Source organism: Nomascus leucogenys, chromosome 3 (assembly GCF_006542625.1).
Source record: "Nomascus leucogenys isolate Asia chromosome 3, Asia_NLE_v1, whole genome shotgun sequence".
NCBI classification, from domain to species: Eukaryota; Metazoa; Chordata; class Mammalia; order Primates; family Hylobatidae; genus Nomascus; species Nomascus leucogenys.
The window spans coordinates 137,261,855-137,278,777 of NC_044383.1; the positions used below are offsets into that span (position 1 = coordinate 137,261,855).

At 44.4% G+C, this 16,923-nt stretch overlaps 1 protein-coding gene across 3 annotated transcripts in view; it reads left to right on the forward strand.

Moving 5' to 3' along the window:
* The window catches only part of AKAP12 (A-kinase anchoring protein 12), a 119,199-nt gene that overhangs the window by 61,649 nt on the left and 40,627 nt on the right, over window positions 1-16,923 (forward strand). For all 3 annotated transcript variants that reach the window (XM_030809844.1, XM_012506025.2, XM_030809845.1), the window contains one exon: window positions 3,972-4,128. In XM_030809844.1, the coding sequence (XP_030665704.1) occupies window positions 3,972-4,128 (157 nt within the window). The remainder of the gene's footprint in view (window positions 1-3,971; window positions 4,129-16,923) is intronic.

The following is a 16,923-nucleotide window of genomic DNA, read 5'->3' on the forward strand; positions in this document are numbered from 1 at the left end:
TTTATCATCTAATGTACTTTGCTATGCCTGTGTAACATCTCTTTTTTTTTTTTTTTTTTAAGAGACGGAGTCTCCCTCTGTCGCCCAGGCTGGAGTGCGTAATCTCGGCTTGCTGCAACCTCCGCCTGCCAGGTTCAAGTGATTCTCCTGCCTCAGCCTCCCTAGTAGCTGGGATTACAGGCACACACCACCACACCTGGCTAATTTTTTGTATTTTTAGTAGAGACGGGGTTTCACCATGTTAGCCAGGATGGTCTCCATCTCCTGCCCTCATGATCTGCCTGCCTCGGCCTCCCCAAGTGCTGGGATTACAGGCGTGAGCCACCCCGCCTGGTGTAACATCTCTTTTTTAAATGATGTTTTTATTTGGAGATGAAGGTCTCTCTATGTTGTCTAGGCTGGCCTCAAACTTTTGGGCTCAAGCAGTCCTCCTGCTTCAGTCTCCTAAGTGCTGGGACTACAGCGCACATCACAGTGCCCGGCTCAGTACATTTCTAAAAGAGTAGACGGAAATTTGTCCCTGTGTGCTATAGTCTTCATGTTTAAAGAGACTCAATTTGGCTCCAGCTAAAGATATCTTGGATTCGACAATTCACAAAGGATTATAAGAATTTTTTCAATAATTTTAGGTACATTGTAGAACCCTAAACTCTATAGAACTTCAGAGTTCTGGTTCCTAAACAAGAGGCACAATTGACCGAAGTTTATTGCATTGAAATTGAGGTATTAAGATGGCTTTTTTATGTTCCCTGTTTAGTTTGCCATATCATGAAACTTTATATGTCAACAGTTTCTAGGTTTAAGATTCACTGGGTTACCATGTAGCCCACAATAATATGTGATTCCTGCCAATTTCCTCCTCCAACTTTTCTTCCTGTTACTAATCAAATCTAAGTCCTGTGTACATACTCAATGATTTTTAGTTAAAATACTCTGACATTTGGCCGGGCGCAGTGGCTTATGCCTGTGATCCCAGCACTTTGGGAGGCTGAGGCGGGCGGATCAGCTGAGATCAGAAATTGGAGACCAGCCTGGCCAACATGGTGTAATCCCATCTCCACTAAAAATACAAAAATTAGCTGGGCATGGTGGCAGGCACCTGTAATCCCAGCTACTCAGGAGGCTGAGGCAGAAGAATCACTTGAACCCAAAAGGCGGATGTTGCAGTGAGCCAAGATCATGCCATTGGACTACAACCTCGGGGACAAGAGCGAAAATCCATCTCAAAAAAAAAAAAAAATACTCTGACATTTTTGCTGATGGGCTTTGTGGAGACACACTACCCCCTTCTCCATTCCCTACCCCCTGCTTTTGTCTTTAGGTTTCATTTAAAATTCCCATCTTTCATATTTTGGTAAGAGAAGACTTTAAGTGGAAATGTAATCTGAGTATTCTGTTTAATAAATGGACTCAGCATGGGCATTTTGAAGCCAACAATCCCATCTGTAGTGTAAGTATTAAACTACAGTGGTATTATTTCAGGAGGAAGCTCATGCAGTTGAAGGACAGCCTTGCTGGGAGCCGAGAACAGCCAGGTGAAATCAATTTAGCACAACTCAAGACTTCTGGATTGCGTGTCTTGAACCCACTGTCCCTTCAGGGTTCAGGGTCTAAGTCAGTGGTGAGGCCAGAGCCATTCATTGGCCTGGAAGCAGGATGGAATGATGTCAGATGGAGTGCGGAGTTGAGATTGCTTTGTAGCATGCAGGTCTGTACCAGACCTTTTCCAGACCAGTTCCAGACCTGGAATACCCTTTAAGCCATTTTATAATTGTGGTAGTAACAGGACCTTCAAAGCATGGCACCTATCTTTTTTTTTTTTTTTTTTGAGACGGAGTCTCGCTGTCGCCCAGGCTAGAGTGCAGTGGTGTGATCTCGGCTCACTGCAGGCTCCGCCCTCCGGGGTTCATGCCATTCTCCTGCCTCAGCCTCCTGCGTAGCTGGGACTACAGGCACCCGCCACCTCGCCCAGCTAATTTTTTGTATTTTTAGTAGGGACGGGGTTTCACCATGTTAACCAGGATGGTCTCGATCTCCTGACCTCGTGATCTGCCCGCCTCGGCCTCCCAAAGTGCTGGGATTACAGGCATGAGCCACCACGCCCGGCCATGGCACCTATCTTTATGTTGAGAGCCTTAAACAGAAAAACCCTGGAAATAGTTGGTGGCAAGAGCTGGCTTCGGGCCACGATGCCCCCATTCCTGAGCTGTGTGACCTGGGGCAAGACAACCCCACCCCACCAGAATTGCTTTGAGTCCCAGTGTCATTATTATAAAATGGAAATAATAGCAGCTGCCTATGTTGGTTTTAAGATAAATGAGATATCTGTATATATAACATTGTTGTATATTACATTGTTGAAACATTTAGGTTCCTAATGGTTATTGTTTCTATTGGCCTGAAATTTTTTTTACCTATATTCTCAGGATTAAAACTATGACCAAGAGCAAGCCGGGCACAGTGGCTCACGCCTGTAATCCTAACACTTTGGGAGGGAGAGGTGGGCGGATCACTTGAGGTCAGGAGTCTGAGACCAGCCTGGCCAACATGGCAAAACCACGTCTCTACTAAAAATAGAAAAATTAGCCAGGCATGGTGGCGCACGCCTGTAATCCCTGCTATGTGGGAGGCTGAGGCAGGAGGATCACTTGAACCTGGGAAGTGGAGGTTGCAGTGAACCAAGATCACGCCACTGCACTTCAGCCTGGGTGACAGAGTGAGACTCCAACTCAAAAAAAAAAAGTATTATATGACCAAAGGCATGCCTACATGCCTGCTGATTTTGTGGGTTTTTTCATTTTTGTTTTTGTTTTTTGTTTTTCTCACTCTGTCACTCACGCTGGAGTGCTGTGGCTCGATCTCTGCTCGCTGCAACCTCCAGCTCCCACATCCACCTCCAGGTTCAAGTGATTCTCCTGCTTCAGCCTCCCGAGTAGCTGGGACTACAGGCATGCACCACCATGCCTGGCTAATTTTTTTGCATTATTAGTAGAGACCGGGTTTCACTATGTTGGCTAGGCTGGTCTTGAACTCCTCGTGATCTGCCCGCCTCGGCCTCCCAAAGTGCTGGGATTACAAACATGAGCCACCGCGCCCGACCATGCCTGCTGATTTTGAAACTGATGCCATCAATTGCGCAGGGCATCCTATGGGGAGGATTGCAAATGACCATTGTAGTAATATTTTTAAGGAAAAACCAATGACCCAAATGCACATGTTATATGTGTCTTGTTTGCTCGCTGGGCTTGGGAGTACTGGCCTTCGCACCAAGCGGCCTCCCTTCTCTGCACCCCGTTTATCCTTTTCTCACACAGCCATTGCCTGTGGAAATGAGATCTCAGCTTTACCATTGCTTCCTCAGAGAAGTCCTGGACACCCCCAGCCTCAGTTAGGGCTGGTTTTTTTTTTTTTTTTAAACCTACTTGATTCATTCTCAAGGGCTCTATTTATTGTTATTTGTTCTGTGTATGCCTCCTTCATGACAGTTTCCATAGCTTTGCTTTAGTAATTATTTGTTTGAAAGTCTGCCTTCTGACTTGTTCAGTCAATTATGCTTAACCTGCATCTGATCGCAAGGAAACATTATTTATTATTTTAAAGTAAAAAAGAGGTTTTTAAGTCTGCCTTCCATAGTAATTTGTAAGCTCAAAGCTCTGGGAAACATCTGATTTATTCATGGTTATATTTGAAACAGGTCTGGAAAGGTGAGTGTATGTATCTGGTGTTCCAATGAATGAATTAATGAGTGCATGAATGGCTCGTGGGCACACTTACCCAGCTACAAGGCCCTGTCTGCTTGTAAGGTAGCTGGATCTTTCAGACAAATATAAGACTTAACTCTTCATTGTTTTTGAACTTCCTTTTCTCTGTATTTCTTCTTTCACTGGTTTATATGCTGGAAGTTAATGCCTTGTTTCTGACTTGGTCATGAGGACCGAAATTAAGTTTCTATGGCTCTGTCTTCCCCACAGCTCCTACAGAAGAATGGTCAGCTGTCCACCATCAATGGCGTAGCTGAGCAAGATGAGCTCAGCCTCCAGGAGGGTGACCTGAATGGCCAGAAAGGAGTCCTGAATGGTCAAGGAGACCTCAACGGCCAGGATAAAGAAGAAGTCATGGTCACAGAGGGTAAGCCGCCCCTCCAGGAACTGGAAGGCACACAGCACTTGCAACAAACTTTGGACTCAGCAGAAAATACTCTCTCATACTGCCTGGTGGTGGATTGTTTTAGCAAAAACAATCAATTGGTTACAAAAGGAAGTACTTATCTGATCATTTGGATACCCCCTATACTTAGACCTTGAAGTTATGTTTCCTTTTTCTTATCTGGAACTTGATGCTTTTTAAATTATTGTTGCTTTGTCCCAACTACTTGTCTGGAGTTGAATGTGAATTCTTGTTGGAAACAGAAGTCATGGTTGCTTTAAAAGAGTCATTATCTATCCCTCTAGAGAGGAGCCTGCTATACTTGTACAACTTTTTCTGATAGGTGCATTGCAAGGCACATGCCCCTCTTTGCTTAAACTGTGATATGCTGCGTGTTTTATAGCTCTTGAGCCTAGAGATCCTCGAGGAATGGTTATTGAAGAGCGACCGTTTGGACACAGTATTGGGATTTGATTTTTGCCTATATGGGGGGTGGGGAACCATATCTTGAGGTCAGAATTGAGAGCAAGTGGACCAGTAAGTCTCTTCCGAAAAGTGAAAGGCTGCATGTTGAAGAAGGACCTTGAGTTCATTGTTCCATTTAATCATAAATAAAGGGATAACCAATAACTGCTATCAAAGATATGTAAAATGATGATTCGGCATACAGTAAATTGATTCATGTAATATGAATAAGAGAGACAAATGAAGGGAAAAGTCCTTTCACAGGAGATTCAACATCGCCTCACTTAGATGAGATTCTTCAAACATGTGGAACCTGTTTTTCTTCTTGTTTGATGCCCCCACAGAGCTGCTTCAAGCAGGGAGCTGCTTTTGAAGTTGGTGGGAATACTTATCTGTGTATAGCACCACAGGCACAATATAAAGTTAGAAATATACACAGTCTCACAGGCGGAGTATTTGCATGACCTAGTGTGAGAGTTTCAAATAATTTTCACCCAAATGATTGGAATGAACCCAACTCAAATTCCCAAGTCCAAAGCTTTGTCTTTCCCGTGTTAACTTTTGAATCAAGTCAAGCACCAGCAACATGTGAGCTTACTATGGCCAAGTCTGTAAGGTTAAGACAAGGCAACTTGGTGACTACCAAATGAATTGTGCAAGGGATGAGAGCTGCAGGGTTCAGGTGGAGCAGTCACTTGAGGTCAAAGGGGAGATTAGGGGGAGGCTGGATTTAGATGTGTCTAAACAAGGAATGCCAGCAAAAGTGAGGAGAATAATAACAGCCAACACTTTATGTGCTTTTATTATAGGGCCCAGAGAGGTGCCTTTTGTGTGTTATCACCTTTAATAGTTACAGCAACTCTATGAAGTAGGTAATATTGTTCCCAAGATGCAAATCCAGATCAGCAGATTCCAAAACCACTTAACCACTGTGCTCTGACTGTGCCGGGCAGATTCGGAGGCTGGTGTGTTGGAACAGCCTAGCCCCAGCAAAGAGTTTTTATTGAAGGGTGTAGAATGAAAGCCCAGAAGGGAAAAGGGGCCAGATAATAGGGCCCTGAAAGCTGAGTGGAGTTTAGAAAGTATTTAGTGGACAACGTGTGATCACTGCACTGTGCCACCAAGGGGGTGCCAGAGGCTTCTTGTCTGACTTAGCTGATCTGTGGGATGGATAAGAGGAGGGAGGGATGGGGCAGGGACACATGCTTTTTTCATAGAATCCCAAATAGGCTGGAAATTCTTTTTCAATCTGTGGCATGTTTACTGGAGGTCTTAAGGTTATCTTCCCTTAGTCCAGATGTGATTTCTTTTACATTTCAGCCACGTGGGTAAACACTGATTTTCATAGTGAGTGATTCAGTCCCTCCACTGTGACTATTCCGTCATCTCCCTGAGGTGACCCAGGCTTCTGACCATGGCCTCGGAGGTCTGAGCAAATATCAAATCCCCCATGCAGGAAGGGTGGTGATTTTTATTTTTTATTTTTTGAGACAGCGTCTCACTCTGTCACCCAGGCTGGAGTGCAGTGGCTTGAGCTCGGCTTACTGCAACATCTGCCTCCCTGCCCCGCCCCGCTCCATCCAGGCTCCAGTAATTCTCCTGCCTCAGCCTCCTGAGTAGCTGGGACATGCCACCACACCTGGCTAATTTTTGTATTTTTAGTAGAAACAGGGTTTCACCATGTTGGCCAGGCTGGTTTCAAACTTCGGACCTCAAGTGATATGCCCGCCTCAGCCCCCCAAAGTGGTGGGATTACAGGCGTGAGCCGCCATGCCCAGCTGTGGAAGAGTGGTAATTAATATACATTTTTCGTTGTTGTTTGTTTATTTTGAGACAGGGTCTTGCTCTGTCACCCAGGCTAGAATGCAGTGGCATGATTTCGGCTCAGTGCAACCTCTGCCTTCCAGGTTCAAGCGATTCTCCTGCCTCAGACTCCTGAGTAGCTGGGATTACAGGTGCCTGCCATCATGCCTGGCTAACTTTTGTATTTTTAGTGCAGACGAGATTTCACCATGTTGGCCAGTATGGTCTTGAACTCTTGACCTCAAGTGATCCACCCGCCTCAATCTCCCAAAGTGCTGGGATTACAGATGTGAGCCACCGTGACCAGCCAATTAATATATCTTGTCCTTCCCAAGATCTTGAAAAGGCCTTGTCCTCTAGGAAAAAAGAGCTAGATATGCCTCCATACTATAGCCCAGGGCTACAGAGGCTACCCACCAGAGGTGTTTCTGGGGGCCTTACTTTTGGGGTGAGCTTTTGCTGTTTTAGGTCCAACTGCTATTCTCTTGGTTTATTAGGTTCTCTGTGGCAACTTGGCATACTCATTTTGTTTTTTTCTTTCTCTATTTTTTCTGTGTGGCAGATGATAATTAATAGCCTGACAATGTAAATACAGACAGAATCTTCATGTTAACTTATTAAACAGCATTTTTCCAGGCTTTTGACATCAGTGACAGCTCATGAGTAGGTTTTTGTTTAGTTTTGTTTTGAGACGGAGTCTCGCCCCATCACCCAAGCTGGAGTGCAGTGGCGTGATCTCGGCTCACTGCAATTTCCACCTGCTGGGTTCAAGCGATTCTTCTGCCTCAGCCTCCCAAGTAGCTGGGATTACAGGCATGCACCACCATGCCCGGCTAATTTTTGTATTTTTAGTAGAGACAGGGTTTCACCGTGTTGGCCAGGCTGGTCTCGAACTCCTGACTTAAGGTGATCCGCCTGCCTTGGCCTCCCAAAGTGCTGGGATTACAGGCATGAGCCACCACGCCCGGCTCGCTCATGATTAGGCTTTATGGTTGCTTCCAGAAATCAGAATTCTATACGACAGTTTGCTGTAGTATAGACAAAGGCATAATTTGGCATGTGACACTGACCTGTAGGATTTGGGACACCTTTGTTTCTACCGCTCTCCACTTAAATTAGAAGAGAACTGACCCATTTTGGTCCCTGGGAGGATTAGCCCACAGTGGAATTTGGTCCTGCTGTAGATAAAATAGCAAGATCAACTGACGGGAGAAAATAATGAACAAGGGCCATTCCTGCTGGAGGGTTTTTACTTTACAGTGGCAGACAAAGCCAGAGGTGAAATTATTTTTCCCATCTTAACTCACTTGCTCTTTCTAAAATTGGAAATACTGGTAATTCAGAACCAACCCTCCACCTATAATGAAAACAGAATTCTGCTTCTTTGTAAACTTTCTTAAATGTTAGAAAGAAGGAACCGCGTACTAAATACTGTCTAAACTCTACAGCAGCGTCTGATATATGTAGATTTGGGGAGGGGGCTTGATTATGTCATTTGGTGGCCTTCTATAAGAGCATACACAATGAGGCATGGACACAAACATTTATTTATAATGAAAATAAACACAACCAATTACCTTAGCCTTGGCGAGCAGTCCCTTTCTTCTGAGCTTTGGGATTTTCAGTTTATACAGACAGCTTATATAGACATGCAACTGGGCTTTCTCTCCCTTACTAAAAAGTGCTGTCATGCTGTGCTATTCCCAGACACTGCACAAGTGCCATTAGTTTTGGGCAAATCTGCTTCTACTGAAAAGATGAAAAAAAAAAGAAAAAGAAAAGCTCCCTTTCCGCAACCCAAATTATCAATCGCTTTATAGTCTATGGCTTGTATGGTCTTCTCTTTGTTAAAAACCCAAACAAGAGGCTGGGCGTAGTGGCTCACACCTGTAATCCCAGCGCTTTGGGGGGCCGAGGCGGGTGGATCACCTCAGGTCAGGAGGTCGAGACCAGCCTGGCCAACATGGTGAAACCCCATCTCTACTAAAAATACAAAAAATTAGCTGGGCTTTGTGGCAGATGTCTGATATCCCAGCTACTCAGGAGGCTGAGGCAGGAGAATCGCTTGAACCCAGGAGGCGGAGGGTGCAGTGAGCTGAGATCACGCCACTGCACTCCAGCCTGGGCAACAAGAGCGAAACTCCATCTCAAAAAAACAAAAACAAAAACAAAACAAAAACCCAAACAAGAATGATTTCTAAAACATTGTATCTTGGGCTGAGACCAATTTTAGATTTAAAACTTTTGCAGGCTGGGTGCGGTGGCTCACGCCTGTAAGCACAGCACTTTGGGAGGCCAAGGCTTGGGTCCAGGATTTTGAGATCAGCCAACGTGGCGAAACCCTGTCTCTCTTTTTTTTTTTTTTTTTTAACTTTTGGTAATTAGAACAACTTTGAAATTTAAATGTGAAATTCAATCTTACTATCTGTTAGGCAGATGATTTTTTTCCCCCCCGAACAGTTGAGGAAAATCAATTACTCAAAAAGCAACACCTTATTTATTTTGATAATAGCATATTTGATTTTGAAATAAAGTGTCTGCAAAACTCAATGCCATATACAAGTAATCCAGTGATTATCTCAGGTCTTCATACATTTGAATTAATCACTTACAATGCAGTTATTTGTTTTCTTTCTGAGATTTGCGTCTCTGCAGAGTACATACAGCAAACATTTTAAAGCATGTGAAAACCATCTTTTCTCCAACCTTCACAGGTCACATTTGTTTCTGTGAGCAAACAAACAATGGCAGTCTTTTCCTTAGCTTTAGAAAGTTTTTTTTAAAAGAGGGCCTTGCTCTGTCGCCCAGGTCAGAGTGCAATAGTGCAATCATGGTTCGATGCAGCCTCAAACTTCTGGGCACATGTGATCCTCCTGGCTCAGCCTTCCCAGTAGTTAAGACTACAGGCATGTGCCACTGCGCCAGACAGTTTTTTAAAATGCTTTTGTAGAAACAGGTTTTTGCCATGTTGCCCAGACTGGTCTCAAATTCTTGGCTTCAAGCTTCCTTCCACGTCGGCCTCCCAAAGTCTTGGGACTACAGAAGTGAGCCACCACAGCCGGCCTTAAATAATTTGTGTTCACAGAGGCTTCACACCCTTTGTGTACCCAGAGTTGAGGATATTTACACCAGCAGCAACGGAGCAGGAAGCAGCTGGGTGCTCTGACCTTGACATTTGCCACTCTGGGACCAGCTGTTTTAAAACTGTCAGCCAGTGACCAGACGAACCAGGCCTTGTTACGCTAATCAGACAATGGTATAGAGGCGGCTCCTGGTGTGTGCTCGTGGACCACCACTGTGACACCAGCTGTGATCACACCCCCCACCCCTGGGGAAAAATAAAAAACAAAAACCCTCAAAATGCTGTCGCTTAAAGCAGAAGTCTTTGAGAGGATGTATTTCTTAACGTTTTACAGGATTCCACTTTTCTACATCTGTGTATTTTCCCCCAGATCTAGTAACAAATACAACACTATAGAGAATTTCATTTTTCTAATGGCGCTTAATGTCATCGTCTGCTTTTATTAAATTTGCCATTTGAACACACCAGCTCCTGGCGTACAGTTCCTCTGGGAAACAGAAAGGCCGAAAGGTTACCGCCAGATAATCCCAGCCCTCCCTACAGATCTTGTTACCTTATAGAAAATCCATTCTGAGTTAAAAGTCGTTCTTCTTTGCTTTGAACGTTTAATAACTTTATCTGTATAGTAGGCACCCTAAGACCTGCTCTGAGCCTCTTCAAAGATGACTCCCCCACCCCATACCTGTTTCTCTGCAAGAGGCTGCTTTCTGTGCCCAGAAGGAATATTTTTATGATTTGATTCCTTTTCTATTTTAGTTTTCAAATTGTGACATCATTGGTATCTTGTTAGAAGTGCCTGTCACCCACATTACAGCCCTCCACTCCTCCTTTCCTTCTCTCTACACCAGTTGTTAACATCTGGCATTTGACATCTGTCTCTCACCCTCACTTTGGCTAAAATATAAGAATCAAGCCCAGGTGCGGTGACTTACAACTGTAATCCCAGCACTTTGGGAGGCTGAGGAGGGTGGATCACTTGAGCCCAGGAGTTTGAGACCAGGCTGGGAAGCATAGTGAGACCCTTGTCTCTACAAACGTTTAAAAAAATTAGCTGGACGTGGTGGTGCACGCCTGTATTCCCAGCTGCTTGGGAGGCTAAGGTGGGAGGATCACTTGACTTGAGTCCAGGAGTTTGAGGCTGCAGTGAGCCATGATTGCACCACTGTACCAGCCTGGGCAACAGATTGAGATCCTGTCTCAAAAAATAAAATAAAATATAAGAATCATGAGGACGGCCGGGTGCAGTGGCTCACGCCTGCAATCCCCGCACTTTGGGAGGCCGAGGTGGGTGGATCACGAGGTCAGGAGATCTAGACTATCCTGGCTGACACAGTGAAACTCCATCTCTACTAAAAATACAAAAAATATTAGCTGGGCATGGTGGCGGGCGCCTGTAGTCCCAGCTACTTGGGAGGCTGAAGCAGGAGAATCGCTTGAACCCGGGAGGTGGAGGTTGCAGTGAGCCGAGACCGTGCCACTGCACTCCAGCCTAGGCTACAAGAGGGAAACTCTGTCTCAAAAAAAAAAAAAAAAGAATCATGAGGGCAGAGATTTCTTGGGATGGGGATTCGGAGGGTGGTCCATGGCAGGAGATGGGGTGAGGGGGGCTGTTTAGTTCAGTGCTGAATCCTCTGAGCCTGGACCAGTAGCTGGAACAGAGGAAGTGCTCAGCAAATATTTGAATAAATGAAGACACAGTTTTCAGTTGGAGTTCGCAGTATTACATTTATAATCATCTAGGTGAGGAGGATCTGTTGGCTTTAACTCTGTATCAATTCATTTCCTGCTTAAAGACTGCGGCTTTGTACGTTTTATCCAAGGCTCTCTTTCCCTTGTTGCATCAGCACTGACAAAGCCATACCATTTCCAGGACTGCACCATGCTGGGTTCTCACAGGTGCGTGCTGTTGGTTAGCCAGGTGTTGCCTGGAAACGTGAAATCCGACCCTGACCTGCACGTGATTAAATGTGGATTCCTAGTAACGCTATCAAACACAAGTGCCCAATAGATAAAGAGAGGGGTCCCCTTGCACACACTTTGGTATTTCAAATACAATATTATTGCATGACATTTTCTCAAGCTGTATCCTGTTTTGTAATGTTTTGAAGACTGGAGGGAACACACACAAAATAGGCCTTGAACTTAGGTAAAAGTACTATGCTATGCGATTTCTGGGAACTGGTTTTAATTCATTCTCCTGCTCTGCAGCAATTGTTTTTAGTGTGGCTGCACTGAAATTACTTATGTCATTGACAAATTTCTAGTCCAAATATTTCACTGCCTTCATCCTTAAAGAAACACAGATTTATTTTTCTGTAATCAGCAGTCAAGATGTTTTTCTCTGCACTATATTCGAGTCTGACAGTGCAGTGAACTTTTCTTTTTGCTTCTGACTTAAAAGGAGCGAGGAAGAAGGATGGCAAGACTTCTGTTCACCCTTTCTCCCCTTCATAAATCAACTAATTCTAGGGGGCTAGACACGGCTAAGACTTCTTTAATTACTACTTTTTGCGTGATCTTGATTTGAATACATTTCTTTATCTCATTGCAAGTCAGTTTTCATCTATGAAATGAGCATCCCCACCCATCTCTGAAATTCTGTGGCTAATACCAATATGACTAGTTATATGGGTACTAAAAATGAAATAGTGGATTAGCTAATGAAGACACCCAAGCGACCTGAGGCAGGCAGCAATCCACTTGGTAATTCCATTATGCCTTTTTATAAAAATACTTTTATAGCTTTTCTATTTTTTTTTTTTTTTTTTTTTGGAGACAAAGTCTCTGTCTGTCACCCAGGCTGAAGTACAGTGGTGCAGTCTCAGCTCACTGCAACCTCTGCTTCCTGGGTTCAAGCAATTCTCATGCCTCAGGCTCCTGAGTAGCTGGAATTACAGGCGTGCACCACCATGCCCGGCTAATTTTTGTATTTTAGTAGAGATGGGGTTTTGCCATGTTGACCATGGCTGGTCTCAAACTCCTAACCTCAAGTCATCCACCCACTTCAGCCTCCCAAGTGCTGGGATTACAGGCATGAGCCACCGCACCCGGCCTCTAATCTGATCTTAAAAGCCATTTTCTAGATTTGAAGTTTTAATTTAATTAAACAAAAAGTTCAAGGGGGGAGTTTTATTCAAGAATATCTTGAAATATAATCCTCTTGGTGTCAAAGAATGAGATAAATCCCTTCACACATGTGGCCACCAAACGTCATCCTCTCATCCTCCTGTATGTGTTCTGCTGAATGACTGGTGGTCAGGACTGTGTAATAGGGGTTGGTTATAGCCAGGGATGGGGCAAAGAAGTTGGTAAAAGTCATAGCTGCTTGCCCTAAAGATTTTCAGTCAGCCTTGGAGATGTTACCTATAATTCTCTATAGTACAGAGGCCACTGAAGTCCACTTTCAAATTGGGTCCATGTTCTGGCCCATTTGAGAAGGAGCCAGGCAAGTCAGCCTATAGGCTTGCCCAAGTAACAGTCTAAGAATTAGGCCCTTTTCTGCCAGGCACAATGGCTCACACCTGTAATCCCAGCTCTTTGGGAGGCTGAGGTGGGTGGATCACAAGGTCAGGAGTTCGAGACCAGCCTGGGCAACATAGCGAAACCCTGTCTCTACTAAAAATACAAAAATTAGCCCGGCATGGTGGCACACAGCTGTAGTCCCAGCTATTCGGGAGGCTGAGGCAGGAGAATCGCTTGAACCCTGTAGGCGAGGGTTGCAGTGAGCCAAGATCACACCATTGCACTCCACCATTGCCCACCATTGTGGGCAACAGAGCGAGACTCTGTCTCAAAAAAAAAAAAAAAAAAAAAGATTTAGGCCCTTTTCCTTGAAGGAACTGAGATGGTCCACAAGGAGTGGCTCTGTGATTGTAACTAAGCCACTAATGGAGACATGGAATTATTTTAGCTGTTGTCTTAGTCCGTTCAGGCTGCTGTAACAAAATACCTTAGACCAGGTAATTTATAAGCAACAGAAATTTATTTCTTACAGTTCTGGAGGCTGGGAAGTCCCAGATCAAGGCACCAGCAGAATCAGAGTCTTATGAGGTCCCACTTTCTCTGGATGGTGCCACCTATGTGTCCTCATGTGGCAGAAGGGCAGAGGGGACAAACAAACTCCCTTAAGCCTCTGATGTGAGGGCACTAATCCCATTCATGAGTGCTCCACCCCGAGGCTGATCACCTCCTAAAGGCCCCACCATCTAATACCAGCACCTTGGTGATTAGGTTTCAACATATGAAATTTTTTGTGGGGAGAGACACAAACATTCAGACTGTAGTGGCTGTTTTATTTATGGAATGAAAATCTTTTAGGCATTTTCTCAAGGACTGACTCACCTTGAGTGTAAAACAGTTTCAGTGTCACCTAATTTGTAGTAACTTTTACATGGTTAAGGCAATGATATAGTCTAGAGCACAATGTCCCTATATTATAGTGCATTGGTCCATTCTCACACTGTTATAAAGAACTGCCCAAGACTGGGTAGTTTATAAAGGAAAGAGGTTTAACTGACTCACAGTTCTGCAGGGCGGGGGAGGCCTCAGGAAACTTAACAATAGTGGTGGAAGGGGAAGCAAACACATCCTTCTTCGCATGGCAGCAGGAAGGAGAAGTGGCGAGCAAAAGTGGGAAGAACCCCTTATAAAACCATCAGATCTCATGAGAACTCACTCACTGTCATGAGGACAGCATGAGGGTAACTGCCCCCATGATTAAATTTCCTCCCACTGAGTTCCTCCCATTGAACATGGGGATTATGGGAACTACAAATCAAGATGAGATCCGGGTAGGGACACAGACAAACCATATCATATAGAAAAGGATGCTTTGATAATGTCTGAAGATATATTCTCTGGGCTTAAAATTCAACAACTGTTTAACCTGTTAAGATTCATTCCTGCATATCATGCTTTGAATTGTTTTCAAATTGCTCTTTAGTTCAAGTATCAGTACAGCCTGATATCTGGTAGTTTTCCTCCGACCTCTAGTGTCAACCAGTGCATGCATTAGTCATTCAGGTGAAAAGTGCTATGTGCTAGATTTAATTAATTGAATGAACTGGTTGCTTTCATGTGTCTTAACATGGACATGCAATATTTAGACCAACTGCAAGCATAAGGTCATTATCCCCCTGTATTAATTTGCTAAGGTTGTCATGACAAAATACTCGACTGGTGGTTCAAACAACAGAAATTTATTTTCTCACAGTTCTGGAGGCTGGAGGTCTAAGATGTTGGTGTTGCAGGTTTGGTTCCTCCTGAGGCCTCTCTCTCTTTTGCTTGCAGACGGCCACCTTCTCACTGTATCGTCACTTGGTCTTTCCTCTGTGCATGTGCACATCCCTGGTCTCTTGGTGTGTCCAAATTTCCTGTTCTTATAATTTTTTTGAGACACGGTATTGCTCTGTCACCCAGGCTGGAGTGCAGTGGCACGATCTTGGCTCACTGCAACCTCCACCTCCTGGTTTCAAGTGATTCTTCTGCCTCAGCCTTCCGGTTAGCTGGGATTACAGGCTTGCATCACCACACCTGGCTAATTTTTGTATTTTTAGTAGAGATGGGATTCTACTCTTCACCATGTTGGCCAGGATGGTCTCGAATTCCTGACCTCAAGTGAACAGCCCGCCTTGGCCTCTCAAAGTGCTGGGATTACAGGCGTGAGCCACCACACCCGGCCAGGACTCCTGTTCTTATTAGGGCCCAGGCTAATGGCCTCATTTTAACTTAGTCACTTCATTAAAGGCCCTGTCTCCAAATGCAGTAACTTTCTGAAGTACTGGGAGTTAGGACTTCAAATGTGAATTTTGGGGGGACACAGTTCAGCTCATAACACCACCTCCATGAACGATCCACTGGAAAGTCAGATTTGGGACCAGAGAAATGTTAGTAGAAGGGAGCTTTGAGGCTCTCTGAACTAGGAGCCTACCCCTGTGCAGGAGGCTCTTCTGCTTAACCGCTTGAAGGTTTGTGGAGTTTTCTCCATAAAAGGAAGCCATTTATTCCCCTGGAGCTAAAATATGCCTCCCTCCAACTGCTCTTCTCTGTTCCCAGGGCTGCCTTGTGGAACTACAGAGAATAAACTCACCTCCTTTTTCCACATGGCAGCTCTCTAAGTATTTGAAAACATTTATCATGTCTTTCCTTTTCTTCTCTAGGCAAAACATCTCCCGAGAAAATAACCTGTCTCACATTAAAAGAAAAACTCCAGGGCTTATGTATATTTCAGATAGGAATGTGCTTGATGGAAGCTTGCCAAACATGACTGGGTTTCAATTTCAGTATCCCCAGTTTTAAGAACAGTTTCTTTCTCAGACTCTTTAAAACATGAGAACAACTTAGTTTGCTTTAAGCCAAATATTATATACTGAAAGAATTGACTGGAGGACATGAGTCATTGATGCTGAAGTATGTGGCTGCTGGTATAAGGGAGTCCCTTACCTCAAGGATGTTGCAAAATGAGCTGAAGTCAAATAAAGTGAAGAAAACATCAATATATGTTGACATGGATTTCTAACCCTGGAATGATCAGTCATCCTTCTGGTACCTCACTCAACGAGATGATTAGCAATACAGCCTTACACAATGCAGTAGCCAGAGATTAGAGCAAGAGAATTCCTGCTTTCCAGATAACTGTTAGCTGTAAATAAAGTGGCAGATGGATAGTGTCCAACCAAATAGTCAGGGAGCGGAGCCAGGGTCTGCTCCCAAGCAGCCTCCTGCCGAGCTCTGAGCCGCAAGCCCTGTAACCTCACTATGTAAGCTTAGCAGTATGGACTGAAGGTTTGTGTCCCCCTAAATGTACATGTCCAAATCCTAACTCTAAGGTGATGTGGTATTTGGAGGGAAAGCCTTTGCGAGGTACTTAGGTCATGAGGGTGGAGCCCTCATCAATGGGATTAGTGTCCTTATAAAAGGGACCACTTCCCTTTCACCATGTGAGGTTACGGGGAGCAGTCTGCAGTCCAGAAGAATCCGGGATTACCAGGTCCCAACCACACTGGCCTCATGATCTCTGACTTTCAGCCTGCAGGATTGTGGAAAATAAAATTGTCCGTTGTTTATACGCCACCTGGTTTATATGGTGGTTTTATAGCAGCCCAAATGGACTAGGAAAATGAACAAAAAGTGTGATGTCTTCCTCATACTTGGTCCTAAGTATTCCCCAATCAAGTCCATTTCTGTTGAGTATGTTCAAGTATCTTAGGATTCTGTGTCAGTGTCACCTTGATAGATGTCTGGCCATTGGAATCTGATGCTGTTTTGAGTCTTCATCCCTTGTGTAGCTCATGGACTCCTTTTGGTCTTCAGTCTTCTGAATATCTTGTAATGAAGACTCTCCATGTGAATCCATTTCCATTCAATGTGCTGGGTTCTTTGAGCTCTTTCAGTCTAGAAACTCATGCACTTGGCTGGACGCAGTGGCT